At 39.4% G+C, this 25,641-nt stretch overlaps 1 protein-coding gene across 20 annotated transcripts in view; it reads right to left on the bottom strand.

The window, feature by feature from the left end:
- CCDC171 (coiled-coil domain containing 171) overlaps positions 1–25,641 on the bottom strand; it is a 499,054-nt gene that overhangs the window by 192,230 nt on the left and 281,183 nt on the right. For all 20 annotated transcript variants that reach the window (XR_008481645.2, XM_035306113.3, XM_035306098.3 and 17 more), the window contains one exon: positions 15,120–15,305. Coding sequence is in view for 19 of the 20 variants with exons in the window: in XM_035306113.3 (XP_035162004.1) it covers positions 15,120–15,305 (186 nt within the window). In the remaining variant the exon portion in view is untranslated. The remainder of the gene's footprint in view (positions 1–15,119; positions 15,306–25,641) is intronic.

Raw genomic sequence — 25,641 nt, 5'->3', positions numbered from 1 at the left:
GAGAACATGGACATAGGTTTCTAGATTGCTTATTTTTGTTGTGCTTTGTGGCAACATGGATGCAACTGGATATTATCCTAAGCAAATTAACGCAGGAACATAAAACAAAATATCACTTGTTCTCACTTACAAATGGCAGTAAAAATGAATACTCATGGACATAAAAGATGGCAACAATAGGAAGTAGAAACTACTAGAAGAAGGAGGTAGGGATAACAGTTGTAAAATTGTTGGGTACTATGCTCAGTATCTACCTACCTACAACAATACTTACTATACTCAGGGACAGGATTAATCATACCCTAAGCCTCAGCATCAAACAATATACCCAGGTAACAAATCTGCACATGTACTCCCTAAATCTAAAATAAAAACTGGAATTATAAATACACAGACATATAAAATGCTGAATAAAAGAAAACACAAAGAGAAAATATTGTCAAATTCCATTTATATGAAACTCTAGGAAAAGCAAATCTAATCTAGAATGATAATGGATCAGGATGCTATGCCAGGGTGGAGTTGGGTGAGAATAGAGGACTGAATGCAAGGAAGTGCAACAGGAATTTTGGGGGAAAATGTAATGTCCTATACCTTGACTCTAGTGGTAGTTACACAAGACATGCATTTGTCAAAAGGAACTCAGCCATATATATTTAAAGTGCAGATTATAGTGTCACAATTATACCTTAATGAAGTTATTTTTAATTAAGTCATTACTCTTAGAATCTAATTGTTACTCTTCTCTAAGTAATCTTTTTTGTCCCATAACTTTAAAGATTTTCTCGTCTTTGTTATTCTGTTATCTCATTACTATGTTTATAGGTGCTTACGGTATTCTACTTTCATTCCTTTATTAAACATATTTCATTCTCTTTTTTTCCCTCTTAATTTCTTATCCATCATTTTGTCCTTCTGGAGAGCATTATGTGTTATTTCCTCAGCTTTCTTCCAATTTGCTAATATATTTAATCGATGTCTACTCAATGTTCATTGAGTTCATAATATCCATGAATATATTTTCATGTCTTGTTTTATAACTTCTATTCATACCTTATTCTTAGAATGCTCCAAAAAATTTTTATTTTAAAGTATCTGTTTAAGTACCTGATTTCAATGTCTCTAGTATTTCTATGACCTGAAGTGCAAATTTTCTCATTTGATGTGCAATTCATTTTTTATATGATTTGTAATATTGAATTCTATATCAAACACTGAATTTTTCATAAAAGTCTTGAGTGTATTGAGATGCAGAAGCATCCCTACCGAACATTTTCAAGTTTCCTTCTACAAGGTCACACTGGTGACTGGATTGAATCACTTTAAAGATTAAATATCAACTAAACAGTCTTTGGATCATGAAGGTGTAAACTAAGGCCCTGTATTTATGTGTGGCACAGACCTGGGTTCCAGTTTCTTTAGTAACTTTTCCCACTCACTGTCCTGAGTACATGTCAAATTCTCATGTAGCTGCTAGGCAGAGATATTCTCATCCACATTTCACAGTAGGGCAACCCTTCCATATGCCCAGCTTCACAGAGGCAGATCTTTCCTAGTCTCTGAGGCTTGAAGCCTAGATTTCCCTAATATTATTATCAACTCTAGCCTCCAGCTAGGTTTGCACACCCCAATGAACTAGTCTTCAGATCCTTCTCACCATTTCATGTTGAGTCCTCATCATTTGGTGTTTTGTTTCTCTTTATTTCTAGAACCTGAATATTTTGCTCTCTTTAAGCTTGGCTACATACCCCAAAATTCACTTGTTCTATTTTTTCTAATTTCCACTTGCTTGTAGTTTGAATGTGTTTCCCAAAGTTCATGTGTTAAAATCTGAATCCTCAATGCAACAGTGCAGAGATGTGGGACCTTTGAGAGGTGATTAGGTCATCAGGGCTCTGCCATCACAAATGAATTAATGCAGTTATTGCGGGAGTGAGTTAGTTACAAATTAACCCATGAATTTGGATTTCTTATAAAAGGATCGGTTTGGCCCCCTTCCCTACTTTCTTTTCCCAGTGTGTGCAAGCACAGTCTCTTGCCCTTCTGCCTTCTGCCATTGGATGACACAAAAAGAAAGCCCTCACCAGATGCCAGAACCTTGATATTGGTGCCAGACTCCAGAATATTGAGAAATAGATTTCTACTGTTATTTAATTACTCCATCTGTGTTATTCTGTCATAGCAGGACAAAATGCACTAAGACACCCCTGCCTGTGTTTGGAATGGGAAGAGAAGTCCTTTCATGTTAGCAAAATCCTGATTTCAAGAAAGTGACAATGACAGTAGGAGAAAGGTAAATTACAAGACAATTCCAATTAAGACTACGGATCCAAAAGTCCCAAGTGAATTAAGAAATTTAAAAAGTCCCAATTAAGAAATTGGGTGCAGCAATGTATTTTTTAAAAATCATCACGACTACACTGGGTTTATTTCAGGAATGTAAGGCTGGTTTAACATTAGAATACTAAAATATAACCTAAGGGTCAGCAAACTTCTGATAGAAAATATTTTAGGCTTTGTGTATCACATGCCATCTGCATCTCATGTTGTTCTTTGGTTTTATTTTTTATAATCCCTTAAAAATGTAAAAACCATTCTTAGCTCACAGGCTGTACAAACACAAATCACAGTTTGCTATTATGTGATGTAATTCAACATGCCAAAAGAATAAATGAGAAAAATCATATGATTATCTAAACATATACATAAAATGTATTTCATAATATCCAACATCCATTCATAATTTTTTTTTATTTTTTTTGAGAGTCTTGATCTGTTGCCCAGCTGAAATGTAATGGCACCATCTCAGCTCACTGCAACCTCTGCTTCCCAGGTTCAAGCAATTCTCCTGCCTCAGCCTCCCAAGTAGTTGGGATTACAGGTGCCTGCCACCACACCTGACTAATTTTTGAATTTTTAGTAAAGATGGGGTTTCACCATGTTTGCCAGGCTTGTCTCAAACTCCTGACCTCAGGTGATCCGCCTGCCTCCACCTCCCAGAGTGCTAGGATTACAGGTGTGAGCCACTGCACCCGGCCAATGATTTTTAAATTATGCACAATGTAGGAAGATAACTTCCCTAACCCAACAAGGATTATCAACTAAAAACCTATCTCGAATTTCCTTCTTAATGGAGAAATCCTAGCAAGATTTTCGTTAAGACTGGAAACAAAATAAGGATGTCTACCACCTCTACCTCTACCTAACACTGTATCCTAGCCAGTGCAGTAAAGTGGTGGGGGGGGGGAAGAAAACCTAAAGGGATAAGGTTTGGAAACAAAAACTAAAACTATAACTATAGAATAAATATTACTGTCTATGTCCTAAACAATATAGATAAAGTATTAGAAATGACAAGAGAGTTCAGCAATGTGGCTGCATATAAGATTAATATACCTATCTATTCACATGTCAGTTTCTTCGTTGATCTTACTCTTTGGAGGCTTCTGAAGGAACTAGGTTAGACAAGCCTTTTTTCCAGTCAGAATTTTGCCTTAGCTTTTGCCTAGAACAATGGAATACTACTGATTATCCCTTTCAGGTTATTAAGCAATTCCTTAATGTGGAAGCTTTAAGTTCAAGCTCCTATCTGCTGGTGGAACCCAAAGCTTAGTCTCATATTCCCAGTATCAATATTGGTATAGGTTGGGCATTCCTTATATAAAATACTCAGGACCAGAAGTATTTCATATTTTAAATATTTTTGGATTTTGAAATGTTTGCATTATTTATATGCTTACCAGTTGAGCATCCCAAATCTGATCATCTGAAATCCAAAATGCTCCAATGAGCATTTACTTTGAGTGTCATGTCAGTGCTCAAAAAGTTTGATTTTAGAGAATTTGAATTTTCAAATTAGGGATGCTCAGCCTGTATTTGCCTCCAGGACAAACCTAATATCTACTCACGGTGTTAACTTTGATTTCCACATACTAACATTTGACAATATAGTTGTTTGTTTTATTTTTGTCCTTGGAGACTTCCTTGATTTCTTAATGCACTGCATTTATTGCAAGGAATGTCTAATCCAAGATTTAGCTGTATTAAAATAAAAAGCCATTCTGAGCATCTTTTCTAAAATATTATTGATAAAAACAATTACATATAAATGAATGATTTAGGCTGGGCACAGTGGCTGACATATGGAATCCCTTTGGGGGTTACAGGCATTTTGGGAGGCCAAGACAAGAGGATCACTTGAACCCAGGAGTTTGAGACCAGGACTAAACAACACGGGAGTTCCCATCTCTACAAAAAAAATTTTTTTTAATTAGCTGGGTGTGGTTGCATTTGCCTGGAGACCCAGCTTCTTGGTTGGGTGAGGAAAAATTGCTTAAGCGGGGAGGTCGTGGCCTAGGCAACAGAGTGAGGCCCTGTCTTTAAAAAAAAAAAAAAAGATATAAATTTAAAAAAAAATTCCCAAATGGCAGCAGTAGTTGCTTTCAGATTATAAATCATAGATAACTTGTTTTTCCTTCTGTATCCATATCTTCTATTCGTGATTTCATTTTGTTTCTATAAAGAAGAAACTATACACATTGTTTTTTAAGAGAAGTTGTACATAGCACACAGTAAAAAAAACAAAGAACTATTTTTAAAGCATCACTGAAAACACAACAGAATATTTAACAAGCATACACTTGCTTTTCAAATAGAATCTTAATTCATTCTCATAAACATCCTGTGACTTAAGTATCATTATCCTTATTTCTGCAGAAGAGGAAACTGAGGTTCAGAAGGTTAAATAATTTGCCCAAGCCACAGAACTGGGATTTGAATTCAGGAATACTTGTTCCAGGGCCAGTGCTTTTTCCACTGAACCATGTTGCCTCCCACAAGGGAGCATTTTCACATTACCACCTGCTAGTTCTAATTAAGAGACAGTAATTAAACAATTCTCCACTCCTGACAACAATATTTAAGCTACTGGCAATTTTAAAAAAATTAACATGAACGGCTCTTTATCTGCTGGAAGATATTAAACCTAAACACAAACTATAACAGAGAAAAAGACTTCAATATGACACAGTTAGATGCTTTTTACATTTAACTGCAAAGCACAGTTCATTACATTATCTGTTAACAGGACATGAAGCATAAAAATGTTATTTAATGACCAACATACTTACAAAAATTTTCAACTTGACAAATAATAAAAGAAATATAAATTAAAGTAACAAGGACATATCTATCAAATTGGCAAAAAAAGTTTTAAATAATAATAGCCAGGTAGGGCCAAAGGTCCAATTCTCATATATCTTAGGAGAGACTGTAATCAGTAGAAACTTACTGTAGGACAATTGATAATATGTACATTTTTAAAATATATGTGGTTTCTGACCTATTAATTCCTCATCAAGAAATTTATCCTGATGAAATAATCACAGATACATGCATAATATTTAGATACTGGGTTGTTCATCTTAATACTTACTTATAATAGCAAAAGAAGGAGGGGAAGCAGAAGAGAAAATAAAATAAGATGAAGGAAAGGAGTAACAGAAGGAGGAGGTAGAGGAGAAGGAAGAGAAAGAAGCTGAGATAAATCTAAATCTATAAAATTAAATTAGGTTAATAAATTACATACAATACATTGAAGTGATTACCAGAAGCTGTGACTCAGGATCGGCAATTTATTTTTTTAATTGTACTTTAGGTTCTGGGGTACATGTGCAGATCATGCAGGACTGTTGCATAAGTAAGTACACACATGGCAATATGGTTGGCTGCCTCCATTCCCCCGTCACCCACATCTGGCATTTCTCCCCATGTTATCTCTGCTCAACCTCCCCCGTCACACTGTCCCTCCCTTGCCCCTCCCAACAGACCCCAGTGTATGATGTTCCCCTCCCTGTGTCCCTGTGTTCTCACTGGTCAACACCTACCTAGGAGTGAAAACATGCAGTGTTTTATTTTCTGTTCTTGTGTCAGTTTGCTGAGAATGATCGTTTCCAGATTCATCCATGTCCCTATAAAGGACACGAACTCATCGTTTCTTATGACTGCATAGTATTCCATGGTGTATATGTGCCACATTTTCCTTGTCCAGTCTATCATTGATGGGCATTTGGGTTGGTTCCAGGTCTTTGCTATTGTAAACAGTGACGCTATGAACACATGTGTGCATGTGTCCTTATAATCCTTTGATTTATAATCCTTTGGGTATATACCCAGTAATGGGATTGGTGGGCCAAATGGAATTTCTATTTCTAGGTCCTTGAGGAATTGCCATGCTGTCTTCCATAATGGTCAAACTAATTGACACTCCCACGAACAGTGTAAAAGTGTCCCTATTTCTCCACATTCTCTTCAGCATCTGTTGTCTCCAGATTTTATAATGATCACCATTCTAACTGTTGTGAGGTGGTATCTCAATGTAGTTTTGGTTTGCATTTCTCTAATAATCAGTGATGATGAGCACTTTTTTATATGTTTGTTGGCCTCGCATGTGTCTTCTTTTGGAAAGTGTCTATTCATATCCTTCTCCCACTTTTGGATGGGTTTCTTTGCTTTTTTTCTTATAAAGCTGTTTTAGTGCTTTCTGATTATCCCTTTGTCAGATGGGTAGATTGCAAAAATTTTTTCCCATTCTATTGGTTGTCAGTTCACTCTAATGATTGTTTCTTTTGCTGTGCAGAAGTTATGGAGTTTAATTAGGTCCCCTTTGTCTATTTTGGCTTTTGTTGTGAATGCTTCTGGTGTTTTAGTCATGAAGTCCTTGACTATGCCTATGTCCTGAATGGTTTTGCCTAGGTTTTCTTCTAGGGTTTTTATGGTGTTAGGTCTTATGTTTAAGTCTTTAACCCATCTGGAGTTAATTTTAGTGTAAGGTGTCAGGAAGGGGTCTAGTTTCTGCTTTCTGCACATGGCTAACCAGTTATCCCAACACCATTTATTAAACAGAAAATCCTTTCCCGATTGCTTGTTTTTGTCAGGTTTGTCAAAGATCAGATGGTTTAAGATGTGTGGCATTGCCTCTGAGGTCTCTGTTCTGTTCCACTGGTCCATATCTCTGTTTTGGTACCAGTACCATGCTGTTTTGATTACTGTAGCTTTGTAGTATAGTTTGAAGTCAGGTAGCATGATGCCTTCAGTTTTGTTCTTTTTGCTTAGAATTGACTTGGCTATGCAGGGTCTCTTTTGGTTCCATATGAACTTTAAGGTGGTTTTTTCCAGTTCCGTGAAAAGGATCATAGGTAGCTTGGTTGGGATAGTGTTGAATCTGTAAATTACTTTGGGCAGTATGGTCATTTTCAAAATATTGATTTCTTCCTAACCATGAGCATAGAATGTTTTTCCGTTTATGTCCTCTCTTATTTCATTGAGAAGTGGTTTGTAGTTCTCCTTGAAGAGGTCCTTTACATCCTTTGTTAGTTGTATTCCTAGGTATTTTATTCTTTTGTAGCAGTTGTGAATGGCAGTTCAAAAACAACAATTTCAGATAATTCAATTTAATACATATATTTGGAAACACATACTCTAAAATACTAACACTGTCCTGGTCATTTTCTTCTCTTCTTAAAGAACACCTATATTTTCCTTTTTAAATTCATGTGTATTTTCTTGCTTTAGATTTCAATACTTTCTAATTTTTCTAAAAACTACATCCCAATTTCAACATTTACAGGCCAGGATGCCCTGGGCAAGTTTATTGAAGTCCCTCAACTTACTCAAAAAAAAAAAAAAAAGCCACAGGGGGAGGACTCAAGATGGCGCTGTGAGAACAATCCAGGATTGAAGCTCTCAGTGAATGCGCAAAGAGGTGAGTCAGAGCTGCATTTCCAGACTGATCTTTGTTGCCCACAGAACAGAGAAATTCCCAGGTATTAAGGAGATGCGGGATGCCAGGCAGAGGTTTTGGCTGGTGCAGCCAGCAGCTGGGGTGGCGGCGGCCGGCCCTACACAGCGCTTCGCGCAGGGCGTGCTTGTCCAGGTGCCCTGTTGAACTGGCAACCTGAGACTTGAGAGGGCTGAACTTGAGACTGAACGAGACTTGGACAGGGGGCCAGCCCAGAAGATTGCAGGGACACAGCATTTGGGGTAGCGCAGTGGGACAGACAAAACGGCAATTCCAAACACTCCCGGAAAAGACGGTCCCTGAAAGCACAGCTCGGTGGGGGAGGGGCGTCCACCATTACCAAGGCAATCACCCCTACTGAGATACACACCCATTGCTGACACAGCCTGCCATTGCCAAGGCAACCCGATACAACAGAGAGACTCTGCCGCAGGGCATAGCCCGTGGCAGCAGTGCAGAGACCGCAGCAGAAGGGCAGAGCCTGCAGCAACAGGGCAAACCTCACACCAGCAGGGCGGAGCCTCAGCAGGCAAATAGTGACTAGACTGCCTCTTACTGGGCAGGACAGTGCAACGGACATTCAAAAATAAAGCCCCAAACCCCCAGATAAAGCATCTGAGAAAAAAAGGGTATTTTTATGAGTTCTGTTGCAGCAGAATTAAACATAGCAGCCTAACAGCCCTGAATGAACAACAGAGCTCACAGCTCAGCAATTGAGCTCCTATAAAGTACAGACTGTCTCCTCAAGCAGCTCCCTGACCCCTCTATATCCAAAAGACTGACATTTGGCAGGCATCATCCTGGGACAAAGATAGCACAAAAAGAAACTGGTAGCATCCCTCACTGTTTTGCAGCTGCTATAGGTGCACCCCAGACAAGCAGGGCCTGGAGTGGACCTCAGCAGTCGTACAGCGAAGGGGCTAGACTGGTAAAAGAAAAACCAAGTAACAGAAATACTTCATCCTAAACAATCTGGGCATCCACTCAGAGACCCAATCGAAAAGTCAGCAACTACACAGACGACAGGTGGATAAATCCACAAAGATGGGAAGAAACCAGCGAAAAAAGGAGGAAAACACCTGACACCAGAACACCTCACCTCCTAGAAACAACCAAAACTCCTCAGCAAGGGAACTAAGCTGGACGGAGAATGACTGTGACGAAATAACGGAATTAGACTTCAGAAGGTGGATAATGAGAAACTTTTATGAGCTAAAAGAACATGTATTAAATCAATGCAAAGAAACTAAGAACCTTGAAAAAAGATTTGAGGAAATGATAACAAGAATGGATAACTTAGAGAGAAATATGAATGAATTAAAGGAGCTGAAAAACACAATACGAGAACTTCACGAAGCATGCACAAGTTTCAACAGCCGAATTGACCAAGCAGAAGAAAGAATATCTGAAGTCGAAGATCAACTCAATGAAATAAAACGAGAAACCAAGATCAGAGAAAAAAGCGCAAAAAGGAATGAACAAAGTCTCCAAGAAATGTGGGACTATGTGAAGAGACCTAACCTACGTTTGATAGGTGTGCCAGAATGTGACGAACAGAATGAATACAAGCTGGAAAATACTCTTCAGGATATTATCCAGGAAAATTTCCCCCACCTAGCAAGACAGGCCAACACTCAATTGCAGGAAATACAGAGAACACCACAGAGATATTCCACAAGAAGAGCAACCCCAAGGCACATAATCATCAGATTCAACAAGGCTGAAATAAAGGAGAAAATACTAAGGGCAGCCAGAGAGAAAGGTCGGGTCACCCACAAAGGGAAGCCCATCAGACTCACAGCAGATCTCTCGGCAGAAACACTACAAGCCAGAAGAGAGTGGGGGCCAATATTCAACATTCTCAAAGAAAAGAACTTTCAACCCAGAATTTCATATCCAGCCAAACTGAGCTTCAGAAGTGAAGGAAAAATAAAATCCTTTGAGAACAAGCAAGTACTAAGAGATTTTGTCACCACCAGGCCTGCTTTACAAGAGCTCCTGAAAGAGGCACTACACATAGAAAGGAACAACCAGTACCAGCCATTCCAAAATCACACTAAATGCTAAAGAACATCAACATAATGAAGAATCTACAATAACTAACGGGCAAAACAGCCACTTAGCATCAAAATGGCAGTATCAAATTCACACATAACAATATTAACCCTAAATGTAAATGGACTAAATGCACCAATCAAAAGACACAGACTGGCAAATTGGATAAAAATCCAAAACCCTTCAGTGTGCTGTATCCAGGAAACCCATCTCACATGCAGGGATACTCAAAGGCTCAAAATAAAGGGATGGAGGAAGATTTACCAAGCAAATGGAGAGCAAAAAAAAGCAGGAGTTGCAATTCTCATCTCTGATAAAATAGACTTTAAAGCAACAAAGATCAAAAGAGAAAAAGAAGGCCATTACATAATGGTAAAAGAATCGATACAACAAGAAGAGCTAACAATCCTGAACATATATAAACCCAATGCAGGAGCACCCAGATACATAAGGCAAGTTCTTAATGACTTACAAAGAGACTTAGACTCCCACACAACAATAGTGGGAGACTTTAACACTCCACTGTCAATATTAGATCAACCAGACAGAAAATCAACAAGGATATCCAGGGCTTGAACTCAGACATGGAGCAAGCAAACCTGATAGACAAGTTTACAAAACTCTCCACCCCAAATCCACAGAATATACATTCTTCTCAGCACCACATCACACCTACTCTAAAATTGACCACATAATTGGAAGTAAAGCACTGCTCAGCAAATGCAAAACAACTGAAATCATAACAAACAGCCTCTCAGACCATAGTGCAATCAAGTTAGAACTCAGAATTCAGAAACCAACCAAGAACCGCACAGCTTCATGGAAACTCAACAACTGGCTCTTGAATGTTGACTGGATAAACAACGAAATAAAAGCAGAAATAAAAAAGTTTTTCGAAACCAACGAGAACGAAGACACAACATGCCAGAATCTCTGTGACACATTTAAAGCAGTCGCTAGAGGAAAGTATATAGCAATAAGTGCCCATATGAGGAGAATGGAGAGATCCAAAATTGACACCCTAGTGTCAAAACTATAAGAGCTAGAGAAGCAAGATCAAAAAAACTCAAAACCCAGCAGAAGACAAGAAATAACTAAGATCAGAGCTGAACTGAAGGAGATTGAGACACGAAAAACCCTCCAAAAAATCAATAAATCCAAGAGCTGGTTTTTTGAAAAGATCAACAAAATGACAGACCACTAGCCAGATTGATTAAAATAAAAGAGAGAACAACCAAATAGATGCAATAAAAAATGATAAAGGGGAAATCACCACAGATTCCACAGAAATTCAAACCATCATCAGAGAATATTACAGACAACTCTATGCATATGAACAAGTAAACCTGGAAAAATGGATAAATTCCTGGACTCCTGTGTCCTCCCAAGCCTAAACAAGGAGAAAGCTGAAACTATGAATACCAATAACAAGGTCAGAAGTCGAGGCAGCAATCAAGAGCCTACCACTCAAAAAAAGCCCAGGTCAAGAGGGGTTCACAGACGAATTCTACCAGACACACAAAGAGGAGCTGGTACCATTCCTTCTGAAACTATTCCAAATAATCCAAAAAAGAGGGAATCCTTCCCAAATCATTTTATGAGACCAACATCATTCTGATACCAAAACCCGGCAGATACACAACAAGAAAAGAAAACTTCAGGCCAATATCCATGATGAACATAGATGCAAAAATCTTCAATAAAATATTGGCAAGCCAATTGCAACAGCAAATCAAAAAACTTATTCATCATGATCAAGTAGGATTCAACCCGGGGATGCAAGGCTGGTTCAACATACGCAAGTCTATAAACGTAATTCACCACATAAACAGAACCAAAAATAAAAACCACATGATTATCTCAATTGATGCAGAGAAGGCATTTGACAAAATTCAACAGCCCTTTATGCTAAAAACCCTCAAAAAACTCGGTATCGATGAAACGTATCTCAAAGTAATAAAAGCTATTTATGACAAACCAACAGCCAATAACATACTGAATGGGCAAAAACTAGAAGCATTCCCTTTGAAATCTGGCACTAGACAAGGATGCCCTCTCTCACCATTCCTATTCAATATAGTACTGGAAGTTCTAGCCAGAGCAATCAGGCAAGAAACAGAAATAAAGGGTATTCAAATAGGAAACATGGAAGCCAAATTGTCTCTATTTGCAGACGACATGATAGTATACCTAGAAGACCCCTCGCTTCAGCCCAAAAACTCCTGAAACTGATAAGCAACTTCAGCAAAGTCTCAGGATATAAAATCAATGTGCAAAAATCACAAGCATTCCTCTACACCAATGACAGACTTAAAGAAAGCCAAATCAAAAACGAACTGCCATTCACAATTGCTACAAAAAGAATAAAATACCTTGGAATACAACTCACAAAGAATGTAAGGGACCTCTTCAAGGAAAACTACAAACCACTGCTCAACGAAATCAGAGAGGACACAAACAGACGGAGAAACATTCCATGTTCATGGTTAGGAAGAATTAATATCGTGAAAATGGCTATACTGCCCAAAGTAATTTACAGAATCAATGCTATCCCCATCAAGCTACCATTGAGTTTCTTCACAGAACTGGAAAAAACCACCATGAACTTCATATGAAACCAAATGAGAGCCCACATAGCCAAGTCGATTCTAAGCAAAAAAAAAAAACAGCAGGGGGCATCACCCTACCGGATTTCAAACTATACTACAAGGCTACAGTAATCAAAACAGCATGGTACTGGTACCAAAACAGAGATATAGACCAATGGAACAAAACAGAGGCACAGGAGGCAACACAACATATCTACAACCATACAATCTTTGATAAACCTGACAAAAACAAGCAATGGGGAAAGGATTCCCTGTTTAACAAATGGTGTTGGGAAAACTGGCTAGCCATGTGCAGTAAGCAGAAACTGGACCCCTTCCTGACACCTTACAGCAAAATTAACTCCAGATGGATTAAAGACTTAAACATAAGACCTGGCACCATAAAAACCCTAGAAGCAAATCTAGGCAAAACCATCCAGGACATAGGAGTAGGCAAGGACTTCATGAACAAAACACCAAAAGCATTGGCAACAAAAGCCAAAATAGACAAATGGGACCTAATCACACTCCACAGCTTCTGCATGGCAAAAGAAACAGTCACTAGAGTGGATCGGCAACCAACAGAATGGGAAAAAATTTTTGCAGTTTACCCATCTCACAAAGGGCTGATATCCAGAATCTACAAAGAACTCAAACAGATTTACAGGAAAAAAACAAACAAGCCCATTCAAAAGTGGGCAAAGGATATGAACGGACACTTTACCAAAGAAGACATATATGAGGCCAACAATCATATGAAAAAATGCTCATCGTCACTGGTCATCAGAGAGATGCAAATCAAAACCACATTGAGATACTATCTCACGCCAGTTAGAATGGCGATCATTAAAAAATCTGGAGACAACAGATGCTGGAGAGGATGTGGAGAAAAAGGAACACTTTTACACTGTTGGTGGGAGTGTAAATTAGTTCAACCATTGTGGAAGACAGTGTGGCGATTCCTCAAGGCCTTAGAAATAGAAATTCCATTTGACCCAGCAATCCCATTACTGGGTATATATCCAAAGGACTATAAATTGTTCTACTATAAGGACACATGTACACGAATGTTCATTGCAGCACTGTTTACAATAGCAAAGACCTGGAATCAACCCAAATGCCTATTGATGATAGACTAAATCAGGAAAATGTGGCACATATACACCATGGAATATTATGCAGCAATCAGAAATGATGAGTTTGTGTCCTTTGTAGGGACATGGATGAATCTGGAGAACATCATTCTCAGCAAACTGACACAAGAACAGAAAATGAAACACTGCATATTTTCACTCATAGGCGGGTGATGAAAAAATGAGAACACATGGACACAGGGAGGGGAGTACTAAACACTGGGGTCTATTGGGCAGAAAAAAGGAGGGACAGTGGGAGGGGGAGGTGGGGAGGGATAGCCTGGGGAGAAATGCCAAATGTGGGTGAAGAGGAGAAAGGAAGCAAAACACACTGCCATGTGCGTACCTACGCAACTGTCTTGCATGTTCTGCTCATGTACCCCAAAACCTAAAATGCAATAAAAAATTTTAAAAGAAAGCCACAATCAAAATCATAATAATAGTACCTACCCTCACAAAGGTAGTTTAAAATGAAATAACATAATTCATGTAGACAGTAACACAGAGCCTGGCAAATGTACACTATCAATCGGTGGAATATACAATGTGGTGGTTAGGAAGACACATGTGAAATATGACTCCCTAGATTTATTACTTATGAAGAAATGTGTAAGTTATGTCACCTCTCTGTACCTGTTTTCTCATCTATAAAACAGGAATAATTCCATAGAGTTTCTTTGAAGAGTACCTAAGTATTTTAAAGTAGTTAGCATAGTGTCTAGTAAACAAGAAGTTAACAATAAATTTTTGCTATTTTATCATTGATCATAATAGTATTAAGATATTAGAATAAATAGATAATATTTTATACATTAATATCAACTTGGAGTTGATTAATTGTATTAAGCGTGATATCCTATTTAGAGGCTATATCATTTTTGTTTCCCTGGATTTAGTTCCATTCCAATGAATATAATCTCACTAGTGAAAAATCCACAGTTGTATAATAAAGAACTAGAATTCTATTATACTTTGTAGCTAACTTTTCTAGAAAATACTATAGTCCTAAATCCATTAATGTAATTTTCCCAGTGACAACTTTTAAATGATAGCTTTTTTCCTTTGAAATACCTTTACCACAAATATTTGACAGAAAGAAGAATTCTTTCTAACTAAACCTCCTTCCTCTCCACATATGCACTTACATAAGAATCAGAGCAACCCAGACCAAAACCTTCCAGAATCCAAAAGGTGAATGGAGTTTCCAATATCCATTGGGTACAAAACAAGAAAAAAATATATATAAAGAGAGGAAGAAGGAAGATAAAAGAAACAAAAAATTTATTGTTAATAATAATTGTTATTATTACTGGAAAAGATCTTCACTTTGTTTTCAACTACAAAGTAAAGACTACTTTTACCTTCTCAATACATGTGAATGCAGGCTTATAACTGAGGTCTCAGAACCATGTTTGATTCTGTCCTCACAGAATAAAATTTCACATCTTGGGATCTAGTCCCTATTCAATAGATACCATTAATTTCCTCTAAGATCCACACAAAGAGAAAATATCCCTTTATGCAAATATCCCTGTATTCTCTTACCTTAACAGCTTCTCCAAGAGTTTGGTTTTTGTCAGCTTCCTCACTGGAGTGCAATTCAAGTCTGTAATTCAATTCCTGTAGTTGTTGTGCCTGCTCATTCAATAGCATTTGTGCCTGCTGTTCCCGAAGTAATGCATTATTTAGCTCTTCACACGCACGTTCAAACTTCTCATGGGTGATCAATTTCTTTAAAAAGTGGGAGGGGAGGAGAAATCAGTTATAAAGCTAACTGCATTGTTGTATCATTTAATCTTCAAAATTATGTTTGTTAACATAGGAAATATAATATGAATATCTCTAGGCACTTGATACATTAAAAAAATACAGTTAGCTTTTCTTAATTGCATAAGTCAAGATAAAAATACTACTGGGATTTTTAAAGCATAATAGCCATACTTAGTTATCATTTTCAGTCAAATAAAATCTTAGAAAACTCTTTTCAAATTCCAAATAAATCCATAATACTCATTTTAAATTTTCATACATAAGCACTTTTCATAAAGATTATGTTTGTGGGGATTAAAACCTTTAACAAATTCCTTGGCTTTTAAGTGATTACCTAAAAGTTTGTGTTCTGTGTATGTTATTATTCAGGTCTCCCAGTCAAATGTCTTCTCCATAGCAGGTCTTACATGACTGCACCTCTCCCAACTCCCACTCACTCTATTATACTATCTTATTTTATTTTCTTCACAGCCATTGTCATTATCTAAATTCATCTCACTTTTTTTATTGCCTGTCCACACCTTGCCACCAACTACACATATAAAGGTGTAGCTCCACAAAGCAGGGACTTCATTTAGCTTTTCATCCAACATTCAGAAGAGTGCCTGACACTCATTGAGTGATCAGTATTTGTTGAATGAAAGAATACTCTTTTATAAGCATCTGCCAACAAAATGCATACCATAATACACAACATGGTTTTTACAATATTGTGACTTCTTTGGAGGTCACAGTACTCTGCTCTGGAATAACTAATGACAGTTCTAGATAGGGATGTAGAATCTGGGGCAAGACAAGCTTGTATAATCTCCTGTTCAAAACATTTAAACAAATGAAACTTAGATACAACAAACAGCAGAGGCATCTTGAAGTATAAAAAAGAGGAAGGTTTCACAAAAGGTAGATAACCTGAGAAATATATATGGAAAACTCAAGGGGATCATTCAGGCCACTTAAATACACAAGGTATACACGATCTATTTAAAATTTCTAACTTTCCCATTGTTAAAAAAGGATTTGAGATAGATTAATATCATTAGCCACAAATATAAAGCAGGTTGATTTGAAATTTCAAAAAATCTTGGAGGAAAAAGCAGGAAAAAAATCCTTTTGACTCTAAGCATCTAAGTATAAATTATTGTAACTGAATATAGACTTTGATTTTTCTGACAAATAAGACAAAAACAGAAAAGTCTTTCTCTATATATGAATTTCTGCTGAAACTAAGTTTCAGGATAAATCAAGTACATAGGTCCTTCTATATTAGACTACATAAGCGCTCAGTTTTATTTTGACACCAGGTACCTTGCCTGCCACTTCCATGAAGCAATTGTCTTTTAAAACTCTTATTTCTCTTTTTAAGGGTGCATTCCTCAACAATTTAAGAGTGCATTTTTCAACAATGAAGACATTTCAAAAGCCAATAGTGTAGCATAAAAACAGATATCTAATGATTCACCCAAGATAATATTAATGAAAATGATCAGAAGCCACAAAGGAAAGTTGCCTCATTTTTTGAGCATCACCTAGTAAAAGGTGTATCTAGTAAGTCACTGATACTTATACAGTGCTGGGTCTGTACAGAACACTCAACTTTTTACTCCCTGTTAAAAGCTGCTGGACTCTCCATATTGTGCTATTATAACCAAACCCTCAGCTTTCAAAACATCAAATTTAACAGTCTCCTCTCAGCACTCCAGTTCTATTTCTATTTATTAACATCCCTCTATGCTCTGGGTCTTCTGAAGATATATTTTTGCACCTAATCTATAATTAATTTATTGTGTTGTTTAAAATTACCACTCCTTGCCATGAGACCATTCTGTCCTTTTCAACTCACTTGACCCTCAAGAGAGTAAAGATCTTTCCATCAACATCCCCACCATTTGCAGGACTTCCTTGTTTTAACAGAATGTGTGTTCCCTTCACAGTCCTCCAAAATTTTCCCTTTACCTAAAAGTTTACATAATTTTAGCCTCTCTCTTGTTCATCCATCCCTCCCAGAGACTGGCTATATTCTGTTTATTCCTCTGTAAAGTAAATAAAATCAACCAAGTATAGCAATGCAGAATAAGAAAGAGGTGGCATGTGAAAGCAAGAGTAAGAAGCTAACAAATGGGGAGGTTAGCTGTTAAAGAACATCTATCAGTAGATGGACATCGTATTCTAAAACCATTAAAGTACTTAACACCTTTTGGTGGGCAGGATGTTTTTCTTTATAATTTTAAACCAACTATAAAGAAATTATTTTATTTTCTCCAATATATTTTGTCTGAAATCAGTGAGAGACAAATAGTTGCAGGCATGCTCTCCAATTTTCTTACATGAAAATAGCATCTTTTTTTCATCTAGTATGTTTTTAATAAAACAACCCTTTATTAACACACCTACATATCAACATTACCACTATAATGAAGTGGATAAAAGCATGAGTTTTACAGCCACACAACCCAAGTTCAAATCCTGTATTAACACTAGCACAATTACATTATCATAGGATTAATAACTAAACTACTATACCTGCTGCTGCCTCTGTTACTGCAAATATTAAAACTGTGAATTTCAAATTAACCAAAGATATACTTAAAAGCAACTTAAACTGAAGTTATAGTAGCTGTTTTAAGTCGTATACAGTCTTGAAGTTTCAGAGTAATCTTTTAACTCTATGTTCCCATATCCACATTAAAAACAGCAATGTTAATAATATCCCAACTGCAAACAGAATATGGGGATGTCTACATTATATTGTGCTTCATACACTTATACATTTTGTTTTTGATTTCATGGTATTTGGCATACAACCTTGCTTTTTTGGCTATTTTCTGCTTTTTAAAATAATACATATAATTCATAGGTGGACATAAGACAAACTGAATATTTCTTTGGGAAAGCAATTTGATTTCATACTAATAATCTAATTTACTCAAAATACTCAATATAAGAAGAAGAGAGGCCAGGTGTGGTGGCCCACACCTGTAATCCCAGCTTGGGAGGCCAAGGTCGGTGGATCACCTGAGGTCAAGAGTTCAAGAGCACCCTGGCCAACATGGAGAAACCCCATCTCTACCAAAAATACAAAAATTAGCCAGACAGGGAGAGGACTCAAGATGGCGCTGTGAGAACAACCCAGGATTGGAGCTTTCGTTGAATCCGCAAAGAGGTGAGTCGGAGCTGCATTTCCAGACTGATCTTTGTAGCCCACAGAACGGGGAAACTCCCAAGTATAAAAAAGACACAGGACGCCAGGCAGTAGGTCTGCCTGGCAAAGCCGGCAGCCGGGGCAGCGGCGGACGGCCCTACCCAGCAATCCCCACAGAGCGCGCTTGTCCGGGTGCCCTGTTGAACCGGCAACCTGAGACTTGAGAGGGCTGGACTTGAGACTGAATGAGACTTTGACAGTACGCCAGCCCAGGGGATTGCAGGGACAGAGCGTTTGGGGTACCCAGTGGGATGAAAAAAACCGCGATTTCAAACTATCCCGAGCAGACGGTCCGAGACGCTCAGTAAAGGAGGGGCATCCACCACTACCGAGGCAACCCGCCCCAACTGAAATACACGCCCACTGCTGACACAGCCAGCTGTTGCCGAGGCAACCCATCCCTACTGAGATACACGCCCACTGCTGACGCTGCCAGCTGTTGCCGAGGCAACCCGTCCCTACTGAGATACACGCCCACTGCTGACGCAGCCTGCCTTTGCCGAGGAAACCCGCTACAACAGAGAGACTCCGCCGCAGGGCGTGGCGGAGACCACAGCAGAACAGCAGAGCCTGCAGCAAAAGGGCAAACCTCACAACAGCAGGGCGGAGCCTCGGCAGGCAAACAGTGGCTAGTCTGCTCCTAGCTGGGCAGGACACCTCAACGGACATCGAAAAATAAAGCCCGAACCCCCCAACACAAGGCATTTGAGAAAAAAAGGGTCTTTTTAATGAGCTCTGTTGCAGCAGAATCAAACATAGCAGCCTAACACCCCTGAATGAACAACAGAGCTCATAGCTCAGCAACTGAGCTCCTAAAAAGTACAGACTGTCTCCTCAAGCAGCTCCCTGAGCCCTCTATATCCAAAAGACTGACATTTGGCAGGCATCATCCTGGGACAAAGATAGCAGAAAAAGAAACGGGTAGCATCCCTCACTGTGCCACAGCTGCTAGAGGTGCAACCCAGACAAGCAGGGCCTGGAGTGGACCTCAGCAGTCGTACAGCGAAGGGGATAGGCTGTTAGAAGGAAAACCAAGTAACAGAAATACTTCATCATCAACAATCGGGGTGTCCACTCAGAGACCCAATTGAAAAGTCAGCAACAATGCAGACGACAAGTAAATAAACCCACAAAGATGGGAAGAAACCAGCGAAAAAAGGAGAAAAACACCCCAAACCAGAACACCTTGCCTCCTAGAAGGGACCAAAACTCCTTGCCAGCAAGGGAACAAAGCTGGACGGAGAATGACTGTGACAAAATGATGGAATTAGACTTCAGAAGGTGGATAATGAGAAACTTTTGTAAGCTAAAAGAACATGTATTAAATCAATGCAAAGAAACTAAGGAACTTAAAAAAAGATGTGAGGAAATGATAACAAGAATGGATAACTTAGAGAGGAATATGAATGAATTACAGGAGCTGAAAAACACAATACGAGAACTTCACGAAGCATGCACAAGTTTCGATAGCCGAATTGACCAAGCAGAAGAAAGAATATCTGAAGTCGAAGACCAACTCAATGAAATTAAACGAGAAACCAAGATTAGAGAAAAAAGCGCAAAAAGGAATGAACAAAGTCTCCAAGAAATGTGGGACTATGTGAAAAGACCTAACCTACGTTTGATAGGTGTACCAGAAGGGGACAAAGAGAATGAATCCCAGCTGGAAAATACTCTTCAGGACATCATCCAGGAAAACTTCCCCCACCTAGCAAGACAGGCCAACACTCAATTGCAGGAAATACAGAGAACACCACAGAGATATTCTGCAAGAAGAACAACCCCAAGGCACACAATCGTCAGATTCAACAAGGATGAAATAAAGGAGAAAATACTAAGGGCAGCCAGAGAGAAAGGTCGAGTTACCCACAAAGGGAAGCCCATCAGACTCACAGCAGATCTCTTGGCAGAAACACTACAAGCCAGAAGAGAGTGGGGGCCAATATTCAACATTCTCAAAGAAAAGAACTTTCAACCCAGAATTTCATATCCAGCCAAACTGAGCTTCAGAAGTGAAGGAAGAATAAAATCCTTTGCGAACAAGCAAGTACTCAGAGATTTTGTCACCACCAGGCCTGCTTTACAAGAGCTCCTAAAAGAGGCACTACACATAGAAAGGAACAACCAGTACCAGCCATTCCAAAATCACAGTAAATGCTAAAGAGCATCAACATAATGAAGAATCTACAACTAACAGGCAAAACAGACACTTAGCATCAAAATGGCAGTATCAAATTCACACATAACAATATTAACCCGAAGGAGGACTCAAGATGGCGCTGTGAGAACAACCCAGGATTGGAGCTCGTGTTGTGTCCGCGGAAAGGTGAGTCTGAGCTGAATTTCCAGACTGATCTTTGTTGCCCACGGAACGGGGAAATTCCCAAGTGCAGAGGAGACACGGGACACCAGGCAGAACCTCCGCCTGGCGAAGCCGGCAGCCGGGGTGGCGGCGGCCGGCCCTACCCAGTGCTCCCCACAGGGCGCGCTTGTCCGGGTGCCCCATTGAACCGGCAACAGGAGACGTGAGAGGGCTGGACTTGAGACTGAGCTAGACTTGGACAGTGGGCCAGCCAGGGGATCGCAGGGACAGAGAGTTAGGGTTGGCCCAGTGGGACGAACAAAACTGTGATTTCAAACAAGCCCCGGGCAGACGGCCCGAGACGCTCTGAGGGGGAGGGGCGTCCAACATTACCAAGGCAACCCGCCCCAACTGAGATACATGCCTATTGCTGACGCAGCCAGCCGGTGCCGAGGCAACCTGTCCCTACTGAGATACACGCCCACTGCTGACGCACCCTGCCATTGCCGAGGCAACCCGTCCCTACTGAGATACACGCCCACTGCTGACGCAGCCTGCCGTTGCCGAGGCAACCCGTCCCTACTGAGATACACGCCCACTGCTGACGCAGCCTGCCATTGCCGAGGCAACCCACTACAACAGAGAGACTCCGCCGCAGAGCGTGGCAGAGACCACAGCAGAGCCTGCAGGAACAGGGCGAATCACACAACAGCAGGGCGGAGGCTTGGTAGCCAAACAGTGGCTAGTCTGTGTCCTAGCTGAGCAGGACCTCAAAGGAAATCCAAAAATAAAGCCCAAACCCCTCAACACAAAGCATTTGAGAAAAAAAAGGGGTTTTTTAATGAGCTCTGTTGCTGCAGAATCAAACATAGCAGCCTAACAGCCCTGAATGAACAACAGAGCTCACAGCTCAGCAATGAAGCCCATATAAAGTACAAACTGTCTCCTCAAGCAGCTCCCTGACCCCTCTATATCCAAAAGACTGACATTAGGCAGGCATCATCCTGGGACAAAGATAGCAGAATAAGAAACTGGTAGCATCCCTCGCTGTGCCACAGCTGCTAGAGGTGCACCCCAGACAAGCAGGGTCTGGAGTGGACCTCAGCAGTCATACAGCAAAGGGGCTAGCCTGGTAGAAGGAAAACCAAGTAACAGAAATACTTCATCATCAACATTCTGGGTGTCCACTCAGAGACCCAATCAAAAAGTCAGCAACTACGCAGACGACCAGCAGACAAATCCACAAAGATGGGAAGAAACCAGCGCAAAAAGGAGGAAAACACCCAAAACCAGAACACCTCGCCTCCTAGAAAGGACCAAAACTCCTCACCAGCAAGGGAACAAAGCTGGACCAAGAATGACTGTGACGAAATGATGGAATTAGACTTCAGAAGATAGATAACGAGAAACTTTTGTGAGCTAAAACATCATGTATTAAATCAATGCAAAAAAACTAAGAACCTTGAAAAAAGATTTGAGGAAATGATAACAAGTATGGATAACTTAGAGAGGAATATGAATGAATTAAAGGAGCTGAAAAACACAATACAAGAACTTCGCGAAGCAAACACAAGTTTCAATAGCCGAATTGACCAAGCAGAAGAAAGAATATCTGAAGTCAAAGACCAACTCAATAAAATAAAATGAGAAACCAAGATCAGAGAAAAAAGCGCAAAAAGGAATGAACAAAGTCTCCAAGAAATGTGGGACTATGTGAAAAGACCTAACCTACGTTTGATAGGTGGACCAGAAGGGGACGAAGAGAATGAATCCAAGCTGGAAAATACTCTTCAAGACATCATCCAGGAAAATTTCCCCCACCTAGCAAGACAGGCCAACACTCAACTGCAGGAAATACAGAGAACACCACAGAGATATTCCGCAAGAAGAGCAACCCCAAGGCACATAATCGTCAGATTCAACAGGGTTGAAATATAAGAGAGAATACAAAGGGCAGCCAGAGAGAAAGGTCGGGTCACCCACAAAGGGAAGCCCATCAGACTCACAGCAGATCTCTCGGCAGAAACACTACAAGCCAGAAGAGAGTGGGGGCCAATATTCAACATTCTCAAAGAAAAGAACTTTCAACCCAGAATTTCATATCCAGCCAAACTGAGCTTCAGAAGTGAAGGAAAAATAAAATCCTTTGAGAACAAGCAAGTACTCAGAGATTTTGTCACCACCAGGCCTGCTTTACAAGAGCTCCTAAAAGAGGCACTACACATAGAAAGGATCAACCAGTACCAGCCATTCCAAAATCACACTGAATGCTAAAGAGCATCAACATAATGAAGAATCTACAAAAACTAAAAGGCAAAACAGGCACTTAGCATCAAAATGGCAGTATCAAATTCACACATAACAATATTAACCCTAAATGTAAATGGACTAAATGCACCAATCAAAAGACACAGACTGGCAAATTGGATAAAAATCCAAAACCCATCAGTGTGCTGTATACAGGAAACCCATCTCACATGCAAGGATACACAAAGGCTCAAAATAAAGAAATGGAGGAAGATTTACCAAGCTAATAGAAAGCAAAAAAAGCAGGAGTTGCAATTCTCATCTCTGATAAAATAGACCTTAAAGCAACAAAGATCAAAAGAGACAAAGAAGGACATTACATAATGGTAAAAGGATCAATACAACAAGAAGAGCTAACGATCCTAAACATATATGGACCCAATGCAGGAGCACCCAGATACATAAGGCAAGTTCTTAATGACTTACAAAGAGACTTAGACTCCCACACAATAATAGTGGGAGACTTTAACACTCCACTGTCAATACTAGACAGATCAACCAGACAGAAAATCAACAAGGATATCCAGGGCTTGAACTCAGACCTGGAGCAAGCAAACCTGATAGACATTTACAGAACTCTCCACCCCAAATCCAAGAATACACATTCTTCTCAGCACCACATCAAACCTACTCTAAAATTGACCACATAATTGGAAGTAAAGCACTGCTCAACAAATGCAGAACAACTGAAATCATAACAAACAGACTCTCAGACCATAGTGCAATCAAGTTAGAACTCAGAATTCAGAAATCGACCCAGACCTGCACAGCTTCATGGAAACTCAACAACTGGCTCTTGAATGTTGACTGGGTAAACAACGAAATGAAGGCAGAAATAAAGAAGTTCTTCGAAACCAATGAGAACGAAGACACAATGTGCCAGAACCTCTGGGACACATTTAAAGCAGTCTCTAGAGGAAAGTATATAGCAATAAGTGCCCATATGAGGAGAATGGAGAGATCCAAAATTGACACCCTATCGTCAAAATTGAAAGAGCTAGAGGAGCAAGATCAAAAAAACTCAAAACCCAGCGGAAGACAAGAAATAACTAAGATCAGAGCTGAGCTGAAAGAGATTGAGACACGAAAAACCCTTCAAAAAATCAATAAATCCAAGAGCTGGTTTTTTGAAAAGATTAAAAAAATAGACCACTAGCCAGATTGATTACAAATAAAAGAGAGAACAACCAAATAGATGCAATAAAAAATGATAAAGGGGAAATCTCCACAGATTCCACAGAAATTCAAACCATCATCAGAGAATATTACAAACAACTCTATGCACATAAACTAGTAAACATGGAAGAAATGGATAAATTCCTGGACTCCTGTGTCCTCCCAAGCCTAAACCAGGAGGAAGCTGAAACTATCAATAGACCAATAACAAGGTCAGAAGTCGAGGCAGCAATTAAGAGCCTACCACACAAAAAAAGCCCAGGTCCAGACGGGTTCACAGCCGAATTCTACCAGACACACAAAGAGGAGCTGGTACCATTCCTTCTAAAACTATTTCAAACAATCCAAAAGGAGGGAATACTTCCCAAATCATTTTACGAGACCAACATCATTCTGATACCAAAACCTGGCAGAGACCCAACAAGAAAAGAAAACTTCAAACCAATATCCATGATGAACATAGATGCAAAAATCTTCAATAAAATATTGGCAAGCCGAATGCAACAGCAAATCAAAAAACTTATTCACCATGATCAAGTAGGATTCATCCCGGGGATGCAAGGCTGGTTCAACATACGCAAGTCTATAAACGTAATTCACCACATAAACAGAACCAAAAACAAAAACCACATGATTATCTCAATTGATGCAGAGAAGGCATTTGATAAAATTCAACAGCCCTTTATGCTAAAAACCCTCAATAAACCTGGTATCGATGGAACGTATCTCAAAGTAATAAAAGCTATTTGTGACAAACCAACAGCCAATATCATACTGAATGGGAAAAAACTGGAAGCATTCCGTTTGAAATCTGGCACTAGACAAGGATGCCCTCTTTCACCACTCCTATTCAATATAATTCTGGAAGTTCTATCCGGAGCAATCAGGCAAGAAAAAGAAATAAAGCGTATTCAAATAGGAAAGGTGGAAGCCAAATTGTCTCTATTTGCAGACGACATGATAGTATACCTAGAAGACCCCATCGCCTCAGCCCAAAAACTCCTGAAACTGATAAGCAACCTCAGCAAAGTCTCAGGATATAAAATCAAGGTGCAAAAATCACAAGCATTCCTATACACCAATAACAGACTTAAAGAAAGCCAAATCAAGAACGAACTGCCATTCACAATTGCTACAAAAAGAATAAAATACCTTGGAATACAACTCACAAGGAACATAAGCGACCTCTTCAAGGAGAACTACAAACCACTGCTCAACGAAATCAGAGAGGACACAAACAGATGGAGAAACATTCCATGTTCATGGTTAGGAAGAATGAATATCGTGAAAATGGCTATACTGCCCAAAGTAAT

The sequence above is a fragment of the Callithrix jacchus genome, chromosome 1 (genome assembly GCF_049354715.1).
Source record: "Callithrix jacchus isolate 240 chromosome 1, calJac240_pri, whole genome shotgun sequence".
In the NCBI taxonomy this organism is placed as follows: Eukaryota; Metazoa; Chordata; class Mammalia; order Primates; family Cebidae; genus Callithrix; species Callithrix jacchus.
The sequence above is the reverse complement of the archived record's forward strand: the minus strand, read 5'-3'. Positions and strand labels throughout refer to the sequence as shown.